The sequence below is a fragment of the Motacilla alba genome, chromosome 27 (assembly GCF_015832195.1).
Source record: "Motacilla alba alba isolate MOTALB_02 chromosome 27, Motacilla_alba_V1.0_pri, whole genome shotgun sequence".
NCBI lineage: Eukaryota > Metazoa > Chordata > Aves > Passeriformes > Motacillidae > Motacilla > Motacilla alba.
In genome coordinates, this window is record NC_052042.1 from 995,629 (window position 1) to 1,019,195 (window position 23,567).

Below are 23,567 nucleotides of genomic sequence, written 5' to 3' on the forward strand. Positions count from 1 at the left end.
TGGCAGGAGGTGGCCTGGGGATGTTCCTGGGGATGTCCCCGTGCAGTTCCCACTGTGGCCGCTCAGTGAAATCCATGTGTGTCCTTGGGTCTGCAGGAGCCCCTTGGCTGCGGATCCCCGGGGGGAAGCTGCTGTGGCTCCATCCAGAGGGGCCCTGCTGGGGGCCAGTGCTGCTGCGAGGGTCTCTGGACCACGTCCTGCCCCCGTGGAAGGTCAAGACCATGGCCAGGGTGGGAGCAGAGGCCCTCAGCTGTCCTTGTCCTTGGCAGCCACATTAGCTGGGACAGGGATGGGCTGCCTGGCACCAGGCTGAGTTAGACGTTTTCCTTCTCTTCAAAAGGGAATATGGGGGTGCTGTGAGAGGAAAGTCCCCAGAACCGTTCCCCCCAGCACCCTTGTTTGCCCCTGCCCCTCTGGCTGAGCCCCATCCCTTGGAGCTCAGTGTTCCATCGCCTGTGTGACCCCAAAACCCCAGGTGGGGAGTTCCAGGGGGTCGCTGGAGGAAGGCCAGGGCTGGTGGAGGCTGAGCCCCCTCAAAGAGGCACAGCATCTCCTGCACCCCCAGCCTGCACACCTGGCAGGCTGCCAGTGCCACTCCCTGACCTCTGCCCCCAAGCTCTGCCCAGCAAATCCCCAACAATTGGGGCAGGACCCCAGGATGGGCTCCTGTGTCCCCACTCCCTGCCCTCCTTCCCCTGGGGCCCTCCAGGGTGGGTGGGTCCCCATCAGGGTCCCAAGGGTGCAGTGACCCCCGGCCTGGCAGGCTCAGCCCCTACCTGAGCTGGGGGGTGCAGTGTAGGCCACATCCACGTGGTCACCTGCAATGGGAGAGGTGGTGACCATGGGCCTGGGAGGAACTGCTTCCTTGACGAGCCAAAGCTCATCAGTGAGAGCTGGATCAGCCAGATGCCACTGAGCCCCTGGGGCTGCAGGGCTGGCAGCAGGGCTGGGGACACAGCCCTGCAGGGCTCACCTGTCTCATAGTAGTCGTACAGGGACACGGTGGCCGGCTGGAGGTTGCTCACCAGGAAGTCCTGCTGGGCTCGGAAGGAAAAGGTCTTCTCCTCCTTGCTCAGCTGTGGAGACAGCCCAGGGCGGAGGTGTAGCCACCCACCATGGGAAAACCCCCCACATCCCAGGGTTCCTGCTCCTGTCCCCATCTCACCTGGTCCAGGTAAATGGTCACCTGGTCAGGCTGCACCTCCACCTTCTTCACCAGCTTCTGCCTCTTCAGCTGCAGGGACATGGCTCAGGAGGGGCCACAGCTGCCCCATGGGTACCCAGCACCCCAAGCAGGTGTCCCTCCATGTCCTACAGCCCCCAGGTAGGGACCTGTGGGATGGGGTATCCCAAAGGGAGGGCAGGGAGCTCCTCACCTCCACCATGGATTTCTTGTCTGGACTGTAGCCCGATGGCAGCTTGGCCTCAATGACAACCATGTTGGTGGCACGACGCTCCCCGCTGTACCTGCAAGGGCAGAGCCCCGGGGTGGGCTTAGGGATTGCCTCCCTGCCTGGCTGCTGCTGTCCTCCCCAAACCCGGGACAAGCCCAGTCCCTACCGTGCCCAGAGGCGGAGCAGGAACTGCGGGTTCTGTGTGCCCGGCAGCGGCTCCGTCTCCACCCGCAGCTCAAAGGCCCCCGTGCTGGGCGGGGGAGGCACATTGTAGCGCAGGGTCACCTGGGGGACGGCACGGGGTGAGCCCAGTGAGGGCACAGGGACAGGGACAGGGAGCCCAGGCTGTACCCACCTGTGCCAGGACACAGCCCTGCCCGTGGGCTCGCAGCCCGTAGGTGCCCGGCAGCTCAGGCAGGGCTGCCCGCTGCAGCACCAGCCGGTTGCTGCTGTCCAGCACAAAGTCCTGCACTGTCCCCGTGGGTGATGTCACCGTCACCGTGACATCCCCGTTGCTGCCATAGGTCAGGGCGGCGTATTTGGCCAGGGCTTGCAGGGCCACCACGGTGTCCTGTGCATGGGGACAGTGCCAGGGTCACCCCTGAGTGCGGCTCCCAGGAGGGGCCAGTTTGGAGCAGCCCCTGGAGCCCAGGGCCGGTACCTGCGTGGAGGCAAAGCCCCCGTAGGGGTTCTGCTGCTTGCAGAGCCAGCGGACGATCTGGGACGCTGTCCCCAGGTCAGCAGGGGACACCGAGGGCTGCGACAGGTAGGCCAGCAGGACATAGGCTGTCATCTCCACCTCGGCCGGCGCAGCCGCGGCCCAGGACAGCTCCAAGGCTTTCTGAGCCTGCCCCTTTCTCTTCCAGTAGAGCTGCCCGTCTGTGGGAGCAGGGGCGGCAGCTCAGCCCCTGCTGCGGGCTGGGCTGGGGTCCCTCCCAGCGGTGGCACTGCCCACACTGCCCTGCCTGGACGGTACCTGCGCTGACGCTGTGCTGGGCCAGGCGCTGCAGCTGCGCCTGCTGCTGCTCCCGCAGCCCCGCCAGCCCGAACACGTAGGCGAGTAGGGCTTGTGTGTAGGGGTCGTCCGTGGGAGAAGCCTCCAGGCACTTGAGGGCTGAGCTCAGCACCGGCTCCTGGCGTGGCAGTGTAGTCAGGAGCCAGCCCAGAGCATGGGACTCACTCAGAGAACCCAGTGCTGCCCAGTGTGACCAGCTGTGCCCAGTTCACACTGGTGGCCTGGAACAGCCAATCCCTGTCCCAGCAGCTGTCCCCAGCCCACCAGTCCCTGTGGGGAAGAAGGGTCAGTCCTCACCAGCGTGAGCAGTCCCAGCTCCAGCATCGCTGCCGTCACATACGCTGAGAGTGAGAGCTCGTCCGAGACACCGCCCTGCAAGGGGACGGGGTGGGGGGGAGACACAGGTCCAGACGGGCTGTGACACCAACACAGGGACACCCCCACTGCCCAGACCACGCTCTGGGTCCCTACCCCAGCCCTGCCCCACCTGCAGGGCATTGTTGAAGAGTTTGCCCACGCTGCGGAAGCAGCCGCTCTTCTTCTGGCGCTGCTGCAGCCACCGCAGCGCGTCTGTGATGTGCCGCTCCTCGATGGCCACGTAGGCTCGGGCCTGCCCGAAGGACTTGAGGACAAACGCCGTCAGCCTGGAGCCAGGGAGACACAGGAGGGCTGAGGGTCAGCACTGGGGCTCCCTGGGTGGCAGGAGGAGCCCTGGATGCAGCTGCAGAGCCCTCACCAGGTATTGCCCATGGAATCGCTCTTCCCAAAGGCGCTGTAGGAACCATCGTCGTGTTTGTACTGCAGCTCCCGCTGGTACCCTGCGGGAGGACACGGGGACAGGACACTATTTCTGTGCCCAGGGGACCCCAGGGGAGCCAGGTGGAGTGAGGAGGGGGCTGTGGGACAGCGCTGTCCCAGCCAGGCGGGGAGTCAGGCTCCCACTGACCGCTCTGCAGGAACCCCTGTGCCTTGGCGCGGATGTCCGGCAGCAGCTGCCCGGTCTTCTCCAGGTACTGCTGGATGTAGATGTTGGGGGCAAAGCGAACCATGTTCTGCTCCCCACAGCCATAGGGCATGGCCAGGAGTCTGTCCAGGTTCTGCAGGGCATTGCCCAGGATGTCACCTGTGCCAGGGGGACACATCATCAGCTGTGCCCCTGCCACCAGCACCCGTGTCCCCTCCTGTGTCAGCTCTGGGTGGTCCCACGTCCTGCTGAACCTGGGGACCTCTGCACCCACCCTGTCCTCCGTGGTCCCCAGGCCCCCCTGGCCTGTCCCTTACCCATCACGGTGACGTGGGCTCGCTGAGAGCTCTCCAGGATGTTTGCAGGAATCTCCAAGGACACTTCTTCAGCACCTGTGGGGACAGAGGGCCATGACAGTGGGAATGCCCAGCTCTTCCCAGCCTGTCCCATGGCAGCCTCACCCACCCTGTTCCTGCCCAGACACCCTGACCCTTGGCTCCTCTACATTGGTGGCCCTTGTGACCAGTGGCTAAGCACCCCTGGCCCACATCCCACGGCACTGCCCGACACCCCTGGCCAGTCCTACCTTCCTGGCAGAGCAGGGAGCTGTGACTCTTCTCCACCAGGATCCCCCCGGGCTGTGAGGAAGCAGCACCAGAGTCAGTCAGGAGGAGGGACCTGCCTGTCCCCCAGTTCCCTTGGTCACCCCTGCCTTCATGTCCGGGTGCTCTCCCACTGCCCCCCGAGGGTTGTTTGCACCCTGCTCCCAAATCCATCCCATTTTCTTCCTCCACAGCCCTCTAACCTGCACCAGCAGGGGCTTTATCACGGTGTCCACACGACCCTGGGTTGGCACCAAGGGCAGCTCATTGCCACAGGGCTCGGGGGAGCTGAGGGCCTCAGTGCTCACAGTGATGTTCACCTCCCCTGAAGGTGCAAACAGGGCCCTCAGTCCCCAGGGAGCCCCCAAACCTGAGCACAGTCCCCTGGGCTTGGGGTGGGGCTGGCTGGACTGGGGTGGGGGTTCCCAGGAAGGGTGGGAGTGGAGCGAGGAAGAATTCCCCAGGTTCTTCTGTGGGGTTCCTGCCCTCCCTGCCCACCCAACCCCATCCCCTGAGGGAGTCCCTGGGCAGCAGGGTGGGGTGGTGGCAGCTCTGTACCCAGGCTGGTGGCTCGCACGCCCCACTGGAAGGTCTTGGCTTCATCTGCACAGACACAGGCCCTGTAGGTGTCCCCTGCACTCAGTGACACCTCCAGCTCTGCCGACTCTGCCAGCGTCACCTGAACCTGCGGGGCACAGCCGTGGCTCCATCAGACCCTAGGGCCAGGGTCACCTCCCCGGCCTCACCCCCTGCCAGAGCATGGCACAGCTCCGTCAGCCCCTGCCACAGCCCCGGGTCCCCCGGCCATCCCCGCTCACCCGCAGGCACTGGCGCAGGTAGTTGAAGACGGTGGCCCTGAGGGTGAAGGTCTCGTGGCGCACCACGGCGTAGGGCAGCGCCAGCTCCACGAAGAATGGCTGGAAGGCCGTGAGGGTGACAGCAGGGGACAGCCCCAGGCCCTGCGGGGCCGTACAGAACATCCCAGCCTCCCACTCCGTGATGGCATCGGGCACTGTCACTGTCACCTCAGCAGAGCCACTCTCCCTGCACGGAGAACATCGTGAGGCCGCCCCACCACGGCTGGTGGCATGGCCTGGGTGGCACCGCTGTGACACTGCTGGTGCCAGCCCACAGGGAGAAGGAGTCCTGAGGTCCCCAACTCCCTTCCCTTGGGAGCTGTCCTCTCACCCCACAGGGACCAGGTCCCACAGCCACGTCTCTGGGAAGTAGGTCCGGGGTGCTGGGGGCTCTTCCCCGTCCTCGGTGCCTGCGCTGGCTGAGCTGAACACTGTCATAATTTCTGGATGAGTATTGCTTACCACCTCGATACTGTCGTGTCTCACGTGTCCTGGAAAAGGCAGAGCACAACCTGGGAGCCTCAGGTCTCAGCTGGACCTTGCCTGCAGCCAGCACAAGGGTGACCAAAATCCTTTTCCATCCTCATCCATCCTATTTGGTGCCGAGAGTGTTTTCTGGATGGCTCCAAGTCCCTCTGAGGGGGGACTGGCCACCAACTGTTTGTTCTTTTCAGCACAAGGGCTGTGCTCACCTGCAGGACCTGGCATTCCAACGACGGGGAGCCTGGGCGGGCAAGGCTCCCTGGTCTTGGTGAAGAGCTTCAGTGCTGCATCCTGTGAAAAAGCAGAGGTTGTCCACCCCCCAACAGCCAGCAGCCAGGACTATCCCCCTTCCAGCAGTGAGTAGTTCCAGGTCTACGGAAAACAAGAGGAGAAGGAGCCTGGGCTTGGCAGGAAAGGGAAGTCCTTTGCCACACGAGTGGCTTTCCCAGCACTTGGGAGAAGCACAGGCGGCTCCGGGATGGGGAGGAACCAGGAGGCCCAGGGGCTTCACCTGGAATAACTTGTGGGGTTCCCTCTTGGAGACCAGCCAGTGAACGTCACAGAATGATTCATCCTGGATGCTGTGGGGGTAGCTGAATTCGGGCAGTGTTTTGTAGACCTGGGAATGAAGACGTGCAAAACCCTCATTCTCAAAGCACAGGGCTCTGCCCACCGCAGTGCACCGCGTCCATGTGAGGAGCACTTGGGCCAGTATCATCCTACCCCCAGCCCGGGCTGCTCCTGGGGCTGCAGGGGGACCCCAGGCAGGGCCAGCACTCACGGCCTCAGCGTTGAGCTCAGCCTCGGGCTTGAGGAGCAGCACGCTGCGATCCACGGCTCGGACAGCGCACAGGGAGCCCGGGGCAGCCCCCAGCTGCAGCCGTAGTGCTGCCCCAGGCAGGGCCCTGGCCTCGGAAAATGCCATCTTCACCTGCACGGGGACACCAGGGGACAGAGGGCAGTCACCTCCTGTGGAGGGCAGGACCGAGCCACAGGTAGGGAAGGCTCTCCTCAGAGGGTTTGGGGAGCAGGGACTGTGACACTGCGATGCTCCTGGAGTGGGATGGATCCCAAGGCAGGCAGCCATGGAGAGCCCAACTCCTCTCACCTGGTTGGGGAAGCACTTGGCCACGGAGAGCTCAGTGGCATCAGCCACCATCTCGCCATCGGGCAGCACCACGTAGACCAGAAGCCTGGCCTTGGGCGCCAGCTCCAGCCCGATGGGCAGCTCCAGGGAGAGGGAGGCTCTCTGTCCTGGGCCATGGAAAGGGGGGAGATGTTACCCAGAGAAAATGCAGTTGCTCCAGCCCTGAAAGTGTCCAAGGCCAGGTTGGACAGGCTTGGAGCACCCTGGGAGAGTGCAAGGTGTCCCTAGGGGGATGGAGTGGGATGGGCTTGGAGGCCCCTTCTAAGCCAAAGCATTCATGGCCCTGTGAGGAGCAGGCACAGGGAGCAGAGCCCTGCACAGCCCCTCCATGCCATGGGACCTACCAGGCTCTGCAGAGACCTGCTTCCTGAAGATGCTGGTAATGGACCCCTTGGCCAGGACCTGCACAGGAGGGGGTGAAAACAAAACGGATGCTGAGTGTGGAATCAAAGTGCCCTGCTGGAGGATGGACCCACAATGAGACTTCTGGGACAATTTTTGACCATGCTCAGTCTTCAGCCCCCCAACAGCTCCCACGGTGGCAGCAGCCACCTCCTCTGACAGGTCCCTCAGTCTCTCCAGGACAGGTTGCTCATTGTCCTGTCCCTGGGGACACCACCATGAACAACGTGTGTGTGGAGATGTGGCCCTTCCCACAGAACCGCCCTGATTCCTGCTGCCCTCCCTCCCTGGGCCAGGGCTCACCATGAAAACCAGATCCAGGTTCTTCAGTCCAGTGCCTAAAGCCTCCTTGCCAAAGATAAAATCCACGTGGACCAGCTGGGAATGGCCGCAGGGCAGCTCCCCCTCGGGGGCGCGGATGTGCAGGAAGCTCCCGCTCTTGGACGAGTAGGGCATGACTGCCAGAAAGGCACCTCGGGGCCTGAGTCCTGCTGAGCCCTCCTGGCTCTCAGCTGTCCTGCTGACTTCAGCCTGAAGTGGGAATCAGGGGGTGAGCCCACCCCGAGGCTGGTGCAGCTCCAAGGCTGCACCCCACTGGAGGAAGCAGCTCAGGATCCCTGAGGGGGGGACAAGGGTGGGGCACTTACCTGCAAGGAGACCCAGTCGCTCCAGCCAGAGGTGTCCAGCTGGAAGGAGGCTCTCCCTGCGCTGTCTGTCAGGAACCTTTGTGTGCTCTCTTCTCCCTGGTTCCTGACTGAGAGCAGGACCTGCCTCTGGGGCAGCCCAGAGCCGTCGGCTCCCTGCAGCCGGATCTGGCAGGAGGGAAGGGGGGATGCTGCAGTTTGGGGCTGCAGCTGGCGCAGAGCAGGGCTGGGGTGGGCAGGAGCAGGGCTGGGAGCAGCAGGGGCAGGTGAGCCCCACAGGGAGAGGGGACCCTCCGTTACCGTCCCGCTGTAGGGGAGGCCTGGCTTGTAGGCATGACTGGGGCTCTCAAAGGTGACCGTGACTGTTTTGGGTAAAAACTTGCAGCTCTTGGTGCTCTTCATCTCCAGCCCTGTGGAGAGCAAGTGGGGACCTCAGGGTGTTGCAGGACACGGGACACAGCTTAGCTCTGGCCAGTGCCCCTGTCCCCTTGCAGAAAAGGTCCCTGGGCATTTGGGCTTTCCTCCTGCAGCTCCCAGCACGTTTTGCATCTCTTACAAGAGCAGCACAAGCCCTGTGGAATATTCCAGACCTAAAGCTGAGGCGCAGCTGGGGCAGACACTTCAGAAAAGGTTTTTCACCAAAGCACCATCATGAGGGGCCCCTGGGGCGCTGGGCACAGGGACAAGCCCTGCTCTCCTCTCTCCAACCAGGCCAGGCACTCCTGGTGTGACGGGGTCGCGAGTGAGGGACGAGCTGGGAGGTGAAGCCACCCCACCAGCCTGGCTGAGCCCAACCACTCTGCACTGCCAGGGCTCAGCTCCCAGCACTGCCAGAGCTGCTGGATCTGGGAACGGCATTTTTCCTCTGCTTGCAATTCCAAGTCCTGCCAGGCTGACCTGACTCACACCCCCACCCAAACCCCATCCCTGCGTGTGCATCCCTAAATCCCAGCAGCGCTTTTGGGTGTTTCTGGAGAGCAGCAATCCCTTGGGAGCACGCAGGGATGGTCACACCCCCATCCCAACCTGTCCCATCCTCCACTAGCGACGCCTCGACTTCAAGTTCCTTCCTCGAAAATGGAGCCAAAATCATCTCCTTGAAGGCAGCCAACAAAACCTCTGTGGAAAAGCAGCCGTTCTTCTTGGTCTGGAGGGAAGATCCACCCCGTCAGCAGCATTCCCGGGAAGGAGCCACCCAGGGACAGCCCCAGCCCCGGCCACACTCACCTGCCCCGTAACCTGGGTGCAGGTCTTCCGCCTCCGGCGAGACCAGAGCCTCAGGCTGAGGCACAAGTCAGCCTGGACCTGCCCCTGGACGGGCTTCCCATAGGTGTAGCTGTGCAGGGACAGGGGAGAGGCTGTGCAGGGGGCCCACCCTGCTGGATCCCCCCATCCCCGCCCCAATCCCTGCTCCCCTCTCACCGCCCGCAAATCTCCACCGGGAACTTCTCATCCTCCTCCCACAGCACGCTGGGGAGATGAATGGTCACCTCAAACTTGGGCAGCACTGGTGGACAGGCACAAGGACACCGGGTGGTCACTCCCAGGACAGTGACATCTCCTGGGTGGCTGCAGGGGGTCGGGACCTGCTGCCCATGGCGGGATCCCGCTTCCCAGTGCCCAGGTACCGTATTCCTCCACGCTGAAGGAATGGCTCTTCCCCTCCACGCTGATGGTGTAGGTGCCCAGGGCCGGCTCCGAGGCCAGCGGGAGGGACAAGTCCACGATTCCCTGCCGAGGGGCCAGGTCCCGCCACTGTGCGATGTGATTCCCGCTGGGATCCTGGCAGGGACACGCAGGATCAGCGCCCGGGGAGCCGGCAAACAGCCCCTGGCTGTGCCCTGTGTCCCCTCTCCCGGCCCCCCGAGCCCGCCCCACACTCCGGGTGTCCCAAACTGACCTTCAGGAACACCAGGGGCAGCTGGAAGACAAAGAGAGGATGGTCAGAGGAGCAGTTCCATCCCTTGGGGTCTCAGCAGGGTGGGCACGGCGTGGGTGGGGCAGAGGGAGGGTGGGATGCTGTGAGCTTCCCAGCCCTCAAGGTGCTCTGGGATGGATTTTGAGCCTGGCTCTGGGATGGATTTTGAGCTTGGCTCTGGCAGGGTTGAGCCGAGGGCACTGCCGGGGTGACACGGAGAGGTGGCATCTCCCAGTGCCTTAGGAAGGCTCCAGAACCCCTTTAATCTGGGGACATCCTGCACTTCCAGGGACCCCAGTGGCTGCTTAGGGGTGCCAGAGGCTGAGCCTGCCGGTATTCCTGGTGTCTGGTGCCTTGATGGGTATCAGCACATTCCCCACCTCCCACTCAGCAGGGCTGCATCCCTGCCCGGGAGCTGGCACGGGCACATTCCCATGTCACACGTGCCCTCTGCTTTCTCCTGATCCTGCTGCACCCCTGCCCAGCACAGGGCATCCCTGCCCCGGGGGCAGCTCCGCGGGCAGAGCTGGCCGGGGCAGCATTCCTGAGGGGAAAGGTGACTCCCACAGCTCTCCCACGGCTCTCCCAGCCGGCTGGGACACTGCAGGGAGCCCTTGTCACCTCCTCACATCCCAGCCCTGCTCTCACCTTCTGGCTGCTGGGGGTCAGGTCTTTATCCAAAGAGACGACTCGGAACTTCACTGGGAAAAGCAACAACAGAGATGGAGGCGTGCCTTCATCCGCAGGGAGCGGGATTCCCCGTGGGAAGGTGGATGGAAACCCACCCTGAGCCCTGCACTGCCCCCAGCAGCACGGCCTCCAGCGAGCCCTGGCACTGCCCTGTGCCCGTGCTGGGCATGCCAGCACATCCCGGGATAACCCCTCCCGGAACATCCCGGGATAACCCCTCCCAGAACATCCCGGGATAACCCCTCCCAGGACATCCCGGGATAACCCCTCCCGGAACATCCCGGGATAACCCGTCCCGGAGCATCCCGGGATAACCCCTCCCGGAACATCCCGGGATAACCACTCCTGGAACATCCCGGGATAACCCCTCCCGGAACATCCCGGGATAACCCCTCCCGGTTCCAGGCAGTGCAGGAGCAAGGCTCGGCCCCCCTACCCCTCTCCTCACACCAGGGTGTCCCCAGTACAGGGTGGTCCCTCCTGCCCACCTCACCTTCCTGCCCAGGCTTGTAGACAGCCTTGTCAGTCTGGATGAAGACCCCGGGGCTCAGAGCTCTCAGCATCACCTTCTTCCACTCGGAGACATTCAGGGAACCTCCTTGGATGGAGACGTGCAGGGCCACGATTTCCTCCTTCCCTTTGGCGGGGGCTGGAGCCTGGGGGGGATCAGCGGGCTCAGGGTGGGGACAAGGATGGTGCCCGGGTGACGCAGAGCATGGCCAGCCCCAGGAACCCCCCACACCCAGGGACCATTCCAGCCGGGATAACCGGCTGAGCCTGGCTTTGTCAGTGCGAGGGCGAGACCCTGCCACAAGATGGGGAAGTCACATCTGTCCCCAGCCCTGATGGAAACGGCCTGGAGGCCACCCAGGGCCCCCCACCTTCTCCCAGCTGCCTTGGGGTGGCATTGGGGAGCATTGGGACTCACAGGGAAGGTGATGTTCAGGTACAGGTGAGGCTCCAGGACCTCGCTGCTCAGCAGGGTGGTGGGAGGGGTCCCGCTGTCCCCCTGCAGCTGGACACGGAGCTGGACGGGCCCCTGGAGGTCACTGAGGTGCACCCAGAGCGTGGCAGGGTGAGGGTGGTACAGCACGGCTGGGGACACCACCACGTAACTCCTGGCAGGGACAAGGGACAGGAGAGCCCTGCGCTGAGGCACATCCAGCACGGCCCCATGGAGACCTGGAAAAGCCTCTGAGAGCACAGGAACCCCCCCAGCCTCTCCTCTCTGCTTCTGGGCTGCCCTGGGCTCCTCAGCTCAGCTGTGCAGCTCCTTGGAGCCATCAGGGCCACCAGGGCCATGTCCCCAGTGCTCCTGGGCAGGGAGAGCCTGAGCAGCTGGGGCACCCTGGGCAGCAAGCAGGGCATGGGAGGGATCGAGTCCCACCAGGAACTACCAAGGAGCCAAGGTTAAACACCCCAGCAGGCACAGGAGGGATTGAATCCCACCAGGAACTGCCAAGAGGCTGAAGCTCAACCACCTCAGCAGACTCAGGAGGGACTGAATCCCCCAGGAACTGCTGAGGAGCCAAGGTTAAAGCACTCCCCCAGACACAGGATGGATTGAATCCCACCAGGAATTGCCAGGGAGCCAAGGTTAAACCATCCCAGCAGGCACAGGAGAGACTGAATCCCCCCAGGAACTGCCAGGGAGCCAAGGTTAAAGCACCCCAGCAGGCACAGGAGAGACTGAATCCCCCCAGGGACTGCTGAGGAGCCAAGGTTAAAGCACCCCAGCAGGCACAGACACAGAGGGGACTCACGGTGCTCCAGACGCCCCGGCTGAGAGGAGCAGGATGGTGAAGAGGATGTGAAGGGCTGGAGACATCATGTCTCCAGCTGGATGTGGATGTTGAGAACAGCCACAGCCTCCCCCTGCAGCTCTTGGATCTCTCTGGATCGGTGTCTGACCCGCTGCAGCTCTGAAATGGGTCTTTGTGTCCCACCCACTGAGGAAATGGGGCTGGCACAGGAGCCCGGGGCACCTGCAGATAAAGTCCAGGCAATGTTTGCCCTCTGCCCACAGCTTCTGGGGGTCAAGGACTCCAGGGATGTTTGCAATATTGGGAAAGGTCCCTGGATTTCAGTCTGAGCCAGGACTCCACACAGGTCTGCTGGGAAATGATGTCAGAAGGCAGCAGGAACACACAGGAGAGGAAAACAGGGAGCACAACCTGAGGAGGGGCTGGGAGCTGGGGGTGATTTCTCAGAAATGAAAAATTTACAGGTATTTCAAATTTAACCAGATTTGGGCAGATCACATGTCCCAGGCTGGCTTTTTGCCCAGTTTCCTCCAGTCTGGACAGAGGAACAGCACAGTGTGGGGATGTGGCATTGCTCAGCTGCTCCCGTTCCACACATGGGAGCTGGACACCTGCCAGGGCAGAGCCGAGCTGCTTCCTGGGGATTCCTCACTTCTTTTTTCTGTTAAGGTTGGGGTTAAATGTGTGAGACAGTATTTTTTAGTTGGGACTTACCTATGTTACAGTCTCACAAACCGTGAGTTCTACAGCATTTCTCTCTAACAGGCTAGAAATGGAGCCCCATCTCTCTCTACAAGGCCTTTTAAGGATCAACTGTCCAATTAAGAAATGACACCTAAATTATTTCTACTTTTAACCCAATAACCAATCACCCATGGCCACAATGTGGATTTTTAATCCAATTACACAAAACCACCCAAACCCATGGAGAAGAAGGAGAAGGGGAAGGTGAAGGAGAAGAAGGAAGTGAAGAAGTAGAAGGTGAATAAGGAGGAGAAGAAGGTGAAGAAGCAGGACCAGCCTCCACCCTAAAACCTCCCTCTTGCCTTATATACAACACTATATTCTAAAACCCCAAACTCTGAGTTTCCCACCCTGTGATATCACACACTTCTATCCAAACTCCACCCCCACAATCCCAGCTCTGTCATGCCATTTTGGAAGCTTCTCCACAGCCTCAGGTCAATGCAGTGTTCTCCTGAGGGTCAGTGCCTGCCAGCACAGAAAGTCTCAGATTCCCAGTTTCCAGGGTTCCAACAGCTTCCCTGTGTCCTGGTGGGAATGTGGGACAGCTGAGGAGCTCCATGACAGCCCCACAGTCCTGAGCACATCCCCTGCTCTGGGCCCTTGCAGTTCCCTTCCCTCTGAGCCTGCGGGAACCAAGGAATCACAGAATGGTTTGGGTAGGAAGGGACCTTAAAGTACTTCCACCCCTTCCACTGTCCCAGGCTGCTCCAATCCCATCCAGCCTGGCCTTGGGCACTGCCAGGGATCCAGGGGCAGCCAGAGCTGCTTGAGAATCTGTGCCAGGGCCTCACAGGAAGCCATGGATGGGGCTGATCTTTTCCATGGGATCTCAGATGACCACAGTTCTGTCCCCACACCTGCCCAGCTCAGGTTTTGCTGGACACGGCTCTATGCCCACCTCCCTGTCCTTTGGAGCAGCCCCACAGGCTGTGAGTGGCCGGAGGGGCTGGACCTGCCACCGCCAAGGACACGAGGCAGGAGCACGGCCTGAGTTCACCCAGCCCAGGAAGTGGGCAGGGGTCAGTGCCCTGCCAGACATCCCGGATGGGACGAGGAGCTCACGGCTCCCCCAGCACTGCCAAGGCCACCACTGACCCCTGTCCCCAAGTGCCACATCCACAGGGCTGAGAAACCCCTGCTGGGATGGGGACCCAGGATGGGATGTGGCTGCCCCTGGATCCCTGGCTGTGCCCAAGGCCAGGCTGGACACTGGGGCTGGGAGCAGCCTGGGGCAGTGGAAGGTGTCCCTGCCCTGGCAGAACTGGATGAGCTGTATGGTTCCTCCCACCCAAGCCATTCCATGATTCCATTGATGCTCAACCCCCCCAAACCCAAACTTTGGGCAGCCAAACAACCCCCAAGGGTGGGGGTGTGGTGGGACCCCCAGGCCAGCTCAGAGCTGACAGATCACGCCACATGTTGGGAATCCTGGGAAGCAGGAAAGGATTAAAGGAGTTTTCTGGGACGTGGGACCTTCCTGTGCCCTTGGCCATGTCCATGTGACATCTCCTGATCCCGTGGGTTGTTCCTCATGGGAAGCCTCTTTGCAGTTTGGTGTTGCAACAGATTTGAAGGATTTCCTCCATAATCCAGCTCTCCTGAGAGCAGGAATGGTGCCAAAGCAGAGCTCTGTGCCCGTGGTTTGTACCTTTTATCCCAGCATGGGAGGGGAAACCTTGCACATCCTACTCCCCACAAGGGGACAGCCACACCCTGCCCTGTCCCTGCCCTGCTGCCACCCTGAGCTGCTTAGCTGGGAAGGAGCCAGGAGATTCCAAATCCCTGCCTGGTTGCAGGAAACCATCCAGCTGCTGGACGGGTCGTGGTCCAGAGGCCATGGAAAGGCACCTCCAGGCGGGATTGTGTCCAGGCATGATCCAGGTGCTGTTGGGAATTCGGTGCTTCAATGGACGCTCTTCTTGTGCATTTACTGGTACACGGAGAGCTCTGCCTCAGGGGCAGCCCCAGACCAGGGCAACCCTCACCCTGCCATGTGCTACTCACACCATCCCTGGGGTGGGCATGCTCTGTGTGCAGGGTGCAGGGGTGCTCCCTGTGCAGGGTGCTCTGTGTGCAGGGGTGCTCACTATTCAGGGTGCTCTGTGTGCAGGGTGCTCCCTGTGCAGGGGTGCTCGCTATTCAGGGTGCTCTGTGTGCAGGGTGCTCTGTGTGCAGGGTGCTCTGTGTGCAGGGTGCTCCCTGTGCAGGATGCTCTATGTGCTGGGTGCAGGGTGCTCCGTGTGCAGGGTGCTCCCTGTGCAGGGTGCTCCGTGTGCAGGGTGCTCAATGTGCAGGGTGCTCCCTGTGCAGGGTGCTCTATGTGCAGGGTGCTCCGTGTGCTGGGTGCTCCGTGTGCTGGGTGCTCCCTGTGCAGGGTGCAGGGTGCTCCCTGTGCAGGGTGCTCCCTGTGCAGGGTGCTCCCTGTGCAGGGGTGCTCGCTATTCAGGGTGCTCCCTGTGCAGGGTGCTCTATGTGCTGGGTGCAGGGTGCTCCGTATGCAGGGTGCTCCCTGTGCAGGGTGCTCTATGTGCTGGGTGCAGGGTGCTCTGTGTGCAGGGTGCTCCGTGTACAGGGGTGCTCCCTGTGCAGGGTGCTCTATGTGCAGGGTGCTCCGTGTGCTGGGTGCTCCCTGTGCAGGGTGCAGGGGTGCTCCCTGTGCAGGGTGCTCCCTGTGCAGGGTGCTCCGTATGCAGGGTGCTCCGTGTGCTGGGTGCTCCCTGTGCAGGGTGAAGTCTCCCCAAGGAGATGGATCCCCCTCAGCCCCCTCAGCACAGCCAGGACGCAGCACCAGCTCCAGACTCTTTAATGTCCCACCCTTGGCTCACAGCTCAGCACCAAGGGTGCTCTCCCCCCCCGGGATGCTCTTCTCCCCCCCGCAACCTCCCCTGGACCTCGTGCCCCCTCCAGGCCACACACTCTGGGTCCATCCCCAGAGTTGGCCGCTCTCAAACAGCATTTCCAGCTTGTAGGAGCCCGTGGAAGGAGAATCCATGGGGGAGCCAAACAATCAGGGGTGGAAAATGGGGCTATGAGCCTCCAGCCCTGCCCAGACCATCCCTGCCCTAACCATCGAGCCGGCAGGAGCCATCCTGGGGGACAGCCACAGCTCCAGGGGGACAGCCACAGCTCCAAGTGTGGCAGAGGAACATCCAGGGGATGCACAGTCACAACGAGGGGTTTTAGGGGGCACCTTGCTCTGTTTTTGGGGGCACCTTGCTCTGTTTTGGGGGTGCTGCCTGGCCCCCATCCTGCCCTGCTCTGCTCCCCTTAGGGCACCGTCCTGCTGGGGCGGTGGCAGGGCTGCAGGACACCTCCTCAGGGGACAAGGGACACTTCCCTGGTGTCCCCGAGGGACTCGCTCCTTCTACCTATTTGCTGCTCCTGGCAGTGTCCCCCTGTCCCTGGGGGCTGTCCCTGTCCTCCCCCGGCCCCAGCAGAGGCTGCTCCGTGTCCTGGTCCCTGTGGTCACTCATGGACATCTCGGCCAGGGCATCGGCCATGGCCTGGCGGACACTCTCGGTCAGTTTGGGGACATCCTTTGGGCTCAGGCCACGTGTTTCCACCCTGGGGAGGACTTGTATGGTGCAGGTCCCTGGGAGAGGAGGGAAAAGCCAGGGATGTGTTAGAGGATCCCATCAGGAGCTGGGTGTTCCCCCAGGCATCTTCCACCCCAGCTGCCTCCCCATCCCTCATTGTCCCTCAGACACCCCCAGGTGCCTCATCCCAGCCAGCCCTGCCCTCTGCCATGGGAATTCCTGCCCATCCCTTACCAGAGGTGAATCTCTTCTCCTTAGGGCTGAAGAACTCCCAGTATGGGGAGATCACGATGGGGACAATGGGAACCTGCAGGACATGGAGGGTCAGGGAGGGTTCCCAGAGAGAGCCCTCTCCAGGTGGGACTCCTGCTCCTGCCTGTCCCTCCCTGGTGCTGCCCAGCACCCTGTCCCTCCCTGGGGACCAGACCCCTCATCCCTGGTGACCACACCCTCCCATCTCTGGGGACAAAACCCTCCATCCCTGGGGACCAAATCCCCCCCATCCCTCTGCCCCAGGGTTCACACCCACCCTGCTCCATCCACAGTGAGCCATAGGGAAGGAATCATTTTGGAAAAGGCCTCCAAGACCATCAAGTCCAACATTTGATTGACCATTTCCTTACCTGGGCCTGCACGGCCAGGTGGAAAGCGCCACGCTTGAAGGGGAGCATGGATTTGCCGGGGTTCCTGGTGCCTTCTGGGAAAACCCACACACGGAGCTGCAGGGACAGGGACAGAGGTGACCCTGTGGTTTAGGCTGAAAGATGGGGCTGGGCTGTGTGTTCTATCACCATCAGTCAGAGCTGGGGCAGTTCTCTGCTGGTCATGGGGCAGTTTTCTTTATCTCTCCCACAGCCAATCCTCCCTCCAGGAGATCTCTGCTGTCCATGGCCACTGAGTGTCCCTGCATGGCTGATCAAATTCCATCATCCCGTGGGGAGATGCTCTGCCCAGGGCAGGAGCCAAGCATTCCTACCTGGATACGATCTGAGCCTGGGAACAGCACAGCAGCCTTTGCCCCCTGCATTCCCAGAGGAGCAGCTTTCTCCTGCCCCGCATTCCCAGAGGGAGAGCAGGCCCATCTCCAGCAGCCCTGGAGCTGCAGAGGAAAACTCCAGCCTTGTGCAGGATCCCTGCTCCAGCAGAAGCACAGCTGGCACTGCAGGAGGGCTGAGCCACCATGGAATGGCACTGCTGCCACCACCCTGACACACAGGGGGTCAGAGCCTGTTCTGACTCTGGCAGGGTTGTTTTGTATTACTGCATTTTTATATTTATTTTTTTAATTAAGAACTGTTATTCCTGCTCCCATATCTTTGCCTGAGAGCCCCTTAATTTCCAAATTATAACAACTCAGAGGAAGGGGTTTGCATTTTCCATTTCAGGGGAGGCTCCTGCCTTCCTTAGCAGACACCTGGCTTTTCAAACCAAGACACCCCAGCCTCAGCCAGGTCAGTCCTGCCCACAGCCTGTGGCATTCACATTCTCTGAACATGATTCCTTGGCCCAGGGTTTTTCTCCTGGGAAGCTGAAAGGCAGCCAGAGGCCTCGGAGAAAAGGAAAACAATTCTTATCTCGTTTGCTTCTCCTGTGCTGTGCTCATGTGGAATGTGTTTGGAGATTGTTTACCCACAGGTGATTGTTTCATTGAACTCTGCTGGGAGTTGTTTTCACTCTTTGGCCAATCAGGGCCGAGCTGTCAGGACTCTGGAAAGAGTCACGAGTTTTCATTATTACCTTTTAACATTCAGTAAGTATCCTTTCTGCATTCTTTAGTATAGTTTAGTATAGCATTCTCTAATATAATATAGTATAATAAAGTAATAAATTAGCCTTCTGAAAGCATGGACTCAGGTGCATTGGTGTTCCCTGCCACGGGGCAGGCCATGCGTTCAGAGTGACAGCCCCTGCCCCCAGGGCGTCCCCAGCCGTGTCCCTCACGTTCTCTCTCCGCATGGTGCTGGCGGTGCGGGAGATGACCTCGATGGCCGCGTCCCTGCGCTGGCGCTCGATGAAGATGATGCCACTGAGCCAGCAGGCCCAGCCCACTGTGCCCAGGTACAGCAGCTCCCGCTTGGCGATGGGCACGCAGCGCTCGGGAATCACCTCCACCATTCCTGGGGCACGGAAACACCCATTAACACCTTCCCAACCCACGGCATTGGCAGCAGAAAAATCACCTGGGAAAACTGCTTGGAAGTGAAGGCCAGGCTGGACAAACCAGCTGGATATCAGCAATAAATTCTGCAGCTCAGCCAGTCCTGAGAGGTGATAACTGCAGAGAGGAACTCTCTGGAGAGGCCAAATTACATCAGTGTACAGATTAATTAACCATTTATATCCTAATATAATTTATACCCTAATTAATCTTTTATACCTTAATATAGGACCAGGCTGGGGTTATTTTAGCCTTGACTTAAAGGACTTTAAGCTGTCCCCAGTCCCAGGACCAGCCTGTGGTTACCTCCCGTTGTCCCTCCTCTCCCTGCAGCACAGCCCAGTCCCAAAAGCTCTCCTGGTCTGTTCCCACCACATATCCCCGCCCTGATCCCGGTGCTGCCTCCCCAGAGCCATCCTGGCGCACCCCTGGAGCCCCCAGGTGTGCCGGGGGTGCCCCCGCGCTGCCCCCACGCACCCATGAGGTCGAGGGAAGCCTGGTGGTTGCAGACGATCACGAAGGGCCCCGGCAGCCGCAGCCGCTCCGAGCCCCTCACCCGCATCCTGATGCCGTAGAGGCGCTTGAGGGGCAGGAGCGCCGCCCGCAGGAGCCTGCGGAGATAAGGGACCGGATAAGGGACGAGACAAGGGACGAGATAAGGGACGAGACAAGGGATCAGATAAGGGACGAGACAAGGGATCAGATAAGGGACGAGACAAGGGATCAGATAAGGGACGAGACAAGGGACGAGACAAGGGATCAGACAAGGGACGAGACAAGGGACGAGACAAGGGATTAGATAAGGGACGAGACAAGGGACGAGATAAGGGACCAGATAAGGAACGAGACAAGGGACGAGATAAGGCAGATGGACACGTGTGGGGAGCGGCTCTGCACCGGCCCGGGCGGGCGGGGTTAGGCTCGGCTGCGCTGCTGGACCCGGGCTCAGGCTCAGGGGAGCTGGGCTTTCTCACACATTTGCAGCTTGGGAGGCTCAGGACTCGCCTGGCTCCCGCCTGAGCTGGGCCCAGCTCCTGGCTCAGAGAGAGAGAGAGCTGCTGAGGAGGGAGGGTGACCAGCACGGGGTGGTGGCAGGGGAAAAGCAGGATTTTGATGTCCGGGATGATGGAAAAGCGAAAAGGGAAGGGGGGGGGGGGGGGGGGGGGGGGAGGGAATGGGGGATGAGGATGAGGATGAGGATGGGGATGGGGATGGATGGGGATGGGGATGGGGATGGGGATGGGGATGGGGATCTTCACACCCCAACGAGGACAAACTGTCTCTGCCCGGGGGAGCCTCCCCAGGTGCTCAGCTGGATCCGTGCGTGGACGGAAATGCAGATCCCAGACTTGTGAAGCCAGAGGCAGATCCCAGCAGGGAGGAGCTGAGCTGGGCATGGATGAGCCCTGGGGATGGCTGACAGAGGGACAGGCAGATCCCCAGGGATGTGGGGAACCCCAGGGACCGCCCCTGCACCGCTCTGTGCCACAGGGGGAAGGGAAAACCAGCCCAAACATTCCTATGGGGAATCATAATTGGCTCCACAAGCCCTGCAGTGTCGGGAAGAGATGGATCTGAGCGGAACAGGGGTGTCACACCCCGGGAGGGCTGGACAGGAGGAGGAATATAGGGATGGCAGGGAAAGGTGACGCTCAGGATGGGAATAATGAGAGGAGTGGAGGGAGGAGGGAGCACCAAGGATTCCAGCAGCCGTGGCGACAAAATCCTGGGACACGTCGGTGTTGGAATGCGGCACTGTCCGACCCACAGAGGGTCTGTGCCAGGGTCCCCATAACTGTCACTGCCCCCAGGGGACAGCGCAGGGGGCAGGGAAGGGCTCAGCCCCAGGCAGGATGAGAGGGCGGCACAGGGTCCGCTGTATCGCCCCCATCCCTCGGGAGCCGCAGGCTCGGAGATTCCTGAGGATCCGAGGAGAAACGGTGCCCCAAAGCCAGGACTAATGACAGGGAAGCGCTCCGAGCCGCAGGCTTTGGGATTCGGAGGAGAGGGAGCTGGGCGTGCTGCGCGGGCACGGATCTGTCGGTGGGACAAGATAAGGCGGCGCTGATAAGGCGGGCGAGGCACAGCCTCCCTCGGGACTGCGGCTGAGCCGGAAGCGCTGCCTTTGGAGCAGCCCGGGATGCGCCCGGCATTCCACCGGGAAGGACCTGGGACAGGCTGCGGCACCGCCGGTGCCACCGCCCCACGGCCGGGAACACCGAGCCTCGGACCGGGAACACCGAACCTCGGACCGGGAACACCGAACCTCGGACCGGGAACACCGAGCCTCGGACCGGGAACACCGAGCCTCGGACCGGGAACACCGAACCTCGGACCGGGAACACCGAGCCTCGGACCGGGAACACCGAGCCTCGGACCGGGAACACCGAACCTGCGGCCGCGCTCCCGCCGCGGGCCGGGATCTCTCTACACAAATCCTCGGCGAGTTTTTCAAGCTGGGATGTTTTCCCTGGGTAATTACATCCCTCCTGGTGCGCTCATCCTGCCCGGGAATCCAGCAACGGAATTGCAACACCCTGAGAGCGCCCAGGCCTTCCCCCGGTGCTGCGCTTTGATGTTATCTCCCCGGTGTTATCTCCCTGCTTCCACCCTCGGGAGCAGAGTCGGGGCATGGCTGTGATCAGGACGTGGCTGTGACAGGGACAGGGCTGTGCCCTGACAGGGGATGGCACCAAGACATGCCAAAACCATAAAAACATGGAATTGCTTGGGTTGGAAGGGACCCAGTATCACCCCCAGCCATGGGCAGGGACGCCTCCCACTGCCCCAGGCTGCTCCAAGCCCTATCCAGCCTGGCCTGGGGCACTTCCAGGGATGGGGCAGCCATGGAATAATCTGTGTCAGGGCCTCTCCATCCTCGATCCCTCTGCCAAAGTGCTGTTCCCGGGTCTCCCATGGGCAAAACCAGAGCCAGGGACACAGCACTGGGCATGAATTTGCCCCCTGCCCTGATGGTACCTCCAAACCCCCATGTTACTCACCCACAGTGATGATCCCAACACTGCCATGGCCAGGAATGATCCCTTTTATGTTATTTCATCCCTCAGGGACCACAAATATCAACTCCAGCATGGTCTGACCCTCCCTGGGCACAGTCAGCACCTATCACACCACAAGCTGCACTTCACTGCCCCACGGATGTAACCACAGCCCTGGCCTTGCCCCAGGGCTCTGCCACCAGCTGTGACCCAGCTGTGACCCAGCTGTGGCTCTATCCAGGGCAGGACAGAGCCTGTGGCCACAAACCACAGGATTTCCTCCAGCTGAGCCAAGCCCCAGCCAGCTCTCCCCATCCCCAGCCCACACTCACCTCATGTTCTCCACGGAGCGTCCCCGGAAGGCGGCCAAGGGGGACAGCAGGGTGGCCAAGGCCACGATCCAGCAGTTGAAAAAGGCCACCTTGCAGAGGAACTGGAAGGAGGGGCTGCACCTGTAGAGCAGCAGCGCTGCCAGGGGCAGGAGCAGCAGCCCGTGGAGCAGCAGCAGGTCCATGGTGCCGCCCCGCGCGCAGCCCGGGCCGGGGCAGGTGAATCAGGAGGATCCTGCGTGGGCGGCGGGGCTGGCCCAGGGGAAGGCTCGCTGCGGATCTCATCCTGAGGATGGAGTGGCTCAGGTGGAAGCAGGACACCCACCCAGGGGTGGAGAGTGGCCATGAGTCACACGGGGACCCTGAGTCACCTGAGCTGTCACCGCTGTCACCTCCTGGGCCATTGACAGCCATTGCAGACTCCAGATTGGTAAGATCAGACCTGCCGCTCACTAAACTCTTCCTGTCCTGGGAATCTCTGCTGGCCACGGGGCTGCCAGCCCTGGGAGAGGGAGTCTCAGCTGGTGGGGAGAGCAGGAGCTGCTCCTGGTCCATGGCCATCACCCCAGCCAGGCTGGGCACAGCCACCTGCTGGCAGCCAAACCTCGCCCTGCAGAGCATCAGATTGTTGGAAGACATCTCCCACCAGGAACAGCAGCAGGAACGTGGCACCACTGCTCCCCATCTCTTACTCAATTTGGGCAGCAGGACCCCTTCTGCCCTTCCCCTCCCAGTGCCCAGCATCTGCCCCCAGGGTCCCACAGTGCCTGGGGGGCCGGGCTCTGCCACCCCCCGCTGCCAGCCCGGGCTGCAGGGGTGGCAGCCCTTGGCCCAGTTGGCAGCCAGGGGCCGTGTTGCATGAGGTGTTTTCACGGGTGCAATTAGCACAGGCTGTAATTAACCTCTCCTCCTGCTCTGGTGCCTCGCAGGATCCAGGCCAGCCCCCTGGAAACTCCTGGAACCAAGTCCTGGTGACAGCAGGGACACCAGAACGGTGTCAGCCCCCAGCAGCCTCTCCCAGCCCTGCTGGCCCATTCCCAGGTCAGGGAATCCCAGGAGGGTTTGGGTGGGAAGGACCTCACAGCCCATCCAGTGCCAGCCCTGCCATGGCAGGGACACCTGCCACCATCCCAGGTGGCTCCAAGCTCCGTGCCACCCGGCCTGGGACACCCCCAGGGGGGGAAGGGGGGGACATCCCTGTGCTGCTGCCAGAGCCCCTGGCTCGGCCCTGACCTCAGGCCAGGAGCAGCGAGATCCCCTCGTGCCTCCCCATGACAGCCCCAGCGGGGTCTCTGGGGTCTGTGTCCCCCCAGGCCACTCCTGGGCAGGTGTCACCTCTACTGGGACCACCCCAGCCCCCTGCCCTCCCCTGGCAGGACCTGCCCTCTGCCCAGCATCTCTGCATGGCTGTGCCAGGGCTGCCCTTCCACCCACGCCTCCCGCTGTCCCCTGGAGGTGACAGAGATGTCCCCAGGCTCTGGCCGTGCTGGAGGGTGCCCCAGTTTGACCAGTAACCCCGGGGTTACGTCCACCAGGGGTGTTGCAATGGCCATTGCTTCATCCTCCCATTCCTCTCATTATTCTCATATTGAAGCAAAGATTGGGTCACCTCCCGAGCCCACCCTTCCTGCCCAGCCCATTCCAGGTGACTCCTCGCTCCTCCTTCCCCTTCTGTGTCCATGGGGGAGGCTTTGGGCACCAGCCTGCTCTCCCATCTAACCCAGCTTTGCTTTTGGATGCCTCCTTCAGTCTCTCCCAGCCGGAGGAGCTGGACCTTCCTCCTGGAATCCGCCGTGATCCTCCCGCTCCACATTTGGGAGCTCCTCCAGGGGCCAGGCTGGGGAAGATCTGCCCATTCCAGAGCTCAGAGAAGGTAAATTCTGCCTTCCACTGGGCAGAGAAGAGGCAGGGCAGTCCAA

The 23,567-nt window shown here is 61.7% G+C and overlaps 2 protein-coding genes across 3 annotated transcripts; both read right to left on the reverse strand.

Moving 5' to 3' along the window:
* Positions 1-136: 136 nt before the first annotated feature.
* Positions 137-14,619, reverse strand: LOC119712005 (alpha-2-macroglobulin-like protein 1). Its single transcript, XM_038162804.1, has 37 exons — positions 14,612-14,619; positions 11,880-12,101; positions 11,045-11,234; positions 10,610-10,772; positions 10,075-10,127; positions 9,409-9,429; positions 9,137-9,290; positions 8,931-9,015; positions 8,736-8,844; positions 8,535-8,655; positions 7,809-7,918; positions 7,512-7,676; positions 7,168-7,395; positions 6,807-6,864; positions 6,424-6,569; positions 6,097-6,246; positions 5,827-5,934; positions 5,525-5,606; positions 5,164-5,323; positions 4,794-5,019; positions 4,534-4,660; positions 4,179-4,300; positions 3,960-4,011; positions 3,691-3,765; positions 3,356-3,532; positions 3,146-3,227; positions 2,897-3,053; positions 2,707-2,781; positions 2,371-2,527; positions 2,056-2,273; positions 1,750-1,965; positions 1,561-1,679; positions 1,377-1,467; positions 1,166-1,234; positions 974-1,076; positions 777-818; positions 137-331 (listed from the first exon to the last, which is right to left on the reverse strand). The coding sequence occupies exons 1-37, from the start codon at positions 14,617-14,619 to the stop codon at positions 315-317; spliced, it is 4,458 nt and encodes a 1,485-aa protein (XP_038018732.1). The 3' UTR covers positions 137-314.
* Positions 14,620-15,442: 823 nt separating this feature from the next.
* LOC119712085 (1-acyl-sn-glycerol-3-phosphate acyltransferase alpha-like) lies at positions 15,443-22,090 on the reverse strand. Of its 2 annotated transcripts, XM_038162963.1 has the most exons (7): positions 22,020-22,090; positions 21,652-21,934; positions 18,798-18,931; positions 18,104-18,279; positions 16,786-16,881; positions 16,397-16,469; positions 15,443-16,218 (listed from the first exon to the last, which is right to left on the reverse strand). In XM_038162963.1, exons 2-7 carry the CDS (start codon positions 21,831-21,833, stop codon positions 15,995-15,997), a joined length of 885 nt encoding a protein of 294 aa, XP_038018891.1. In that variant the 5' UTR covers positions 21,834-21,934; positions 22,020-22,090; the 3' UTR covers positions 15,443-15,994. The 2 variants fall into 2 exon arrangements, with proteins under 2 accessions (XP_038018891.1, XP_038018892.1); XM_038162964.1 differs by having other exon boundaries at positions 21,652-22,051.
* Positions 22,091-23,567: the final 1,477 nt, after the last annotated feature.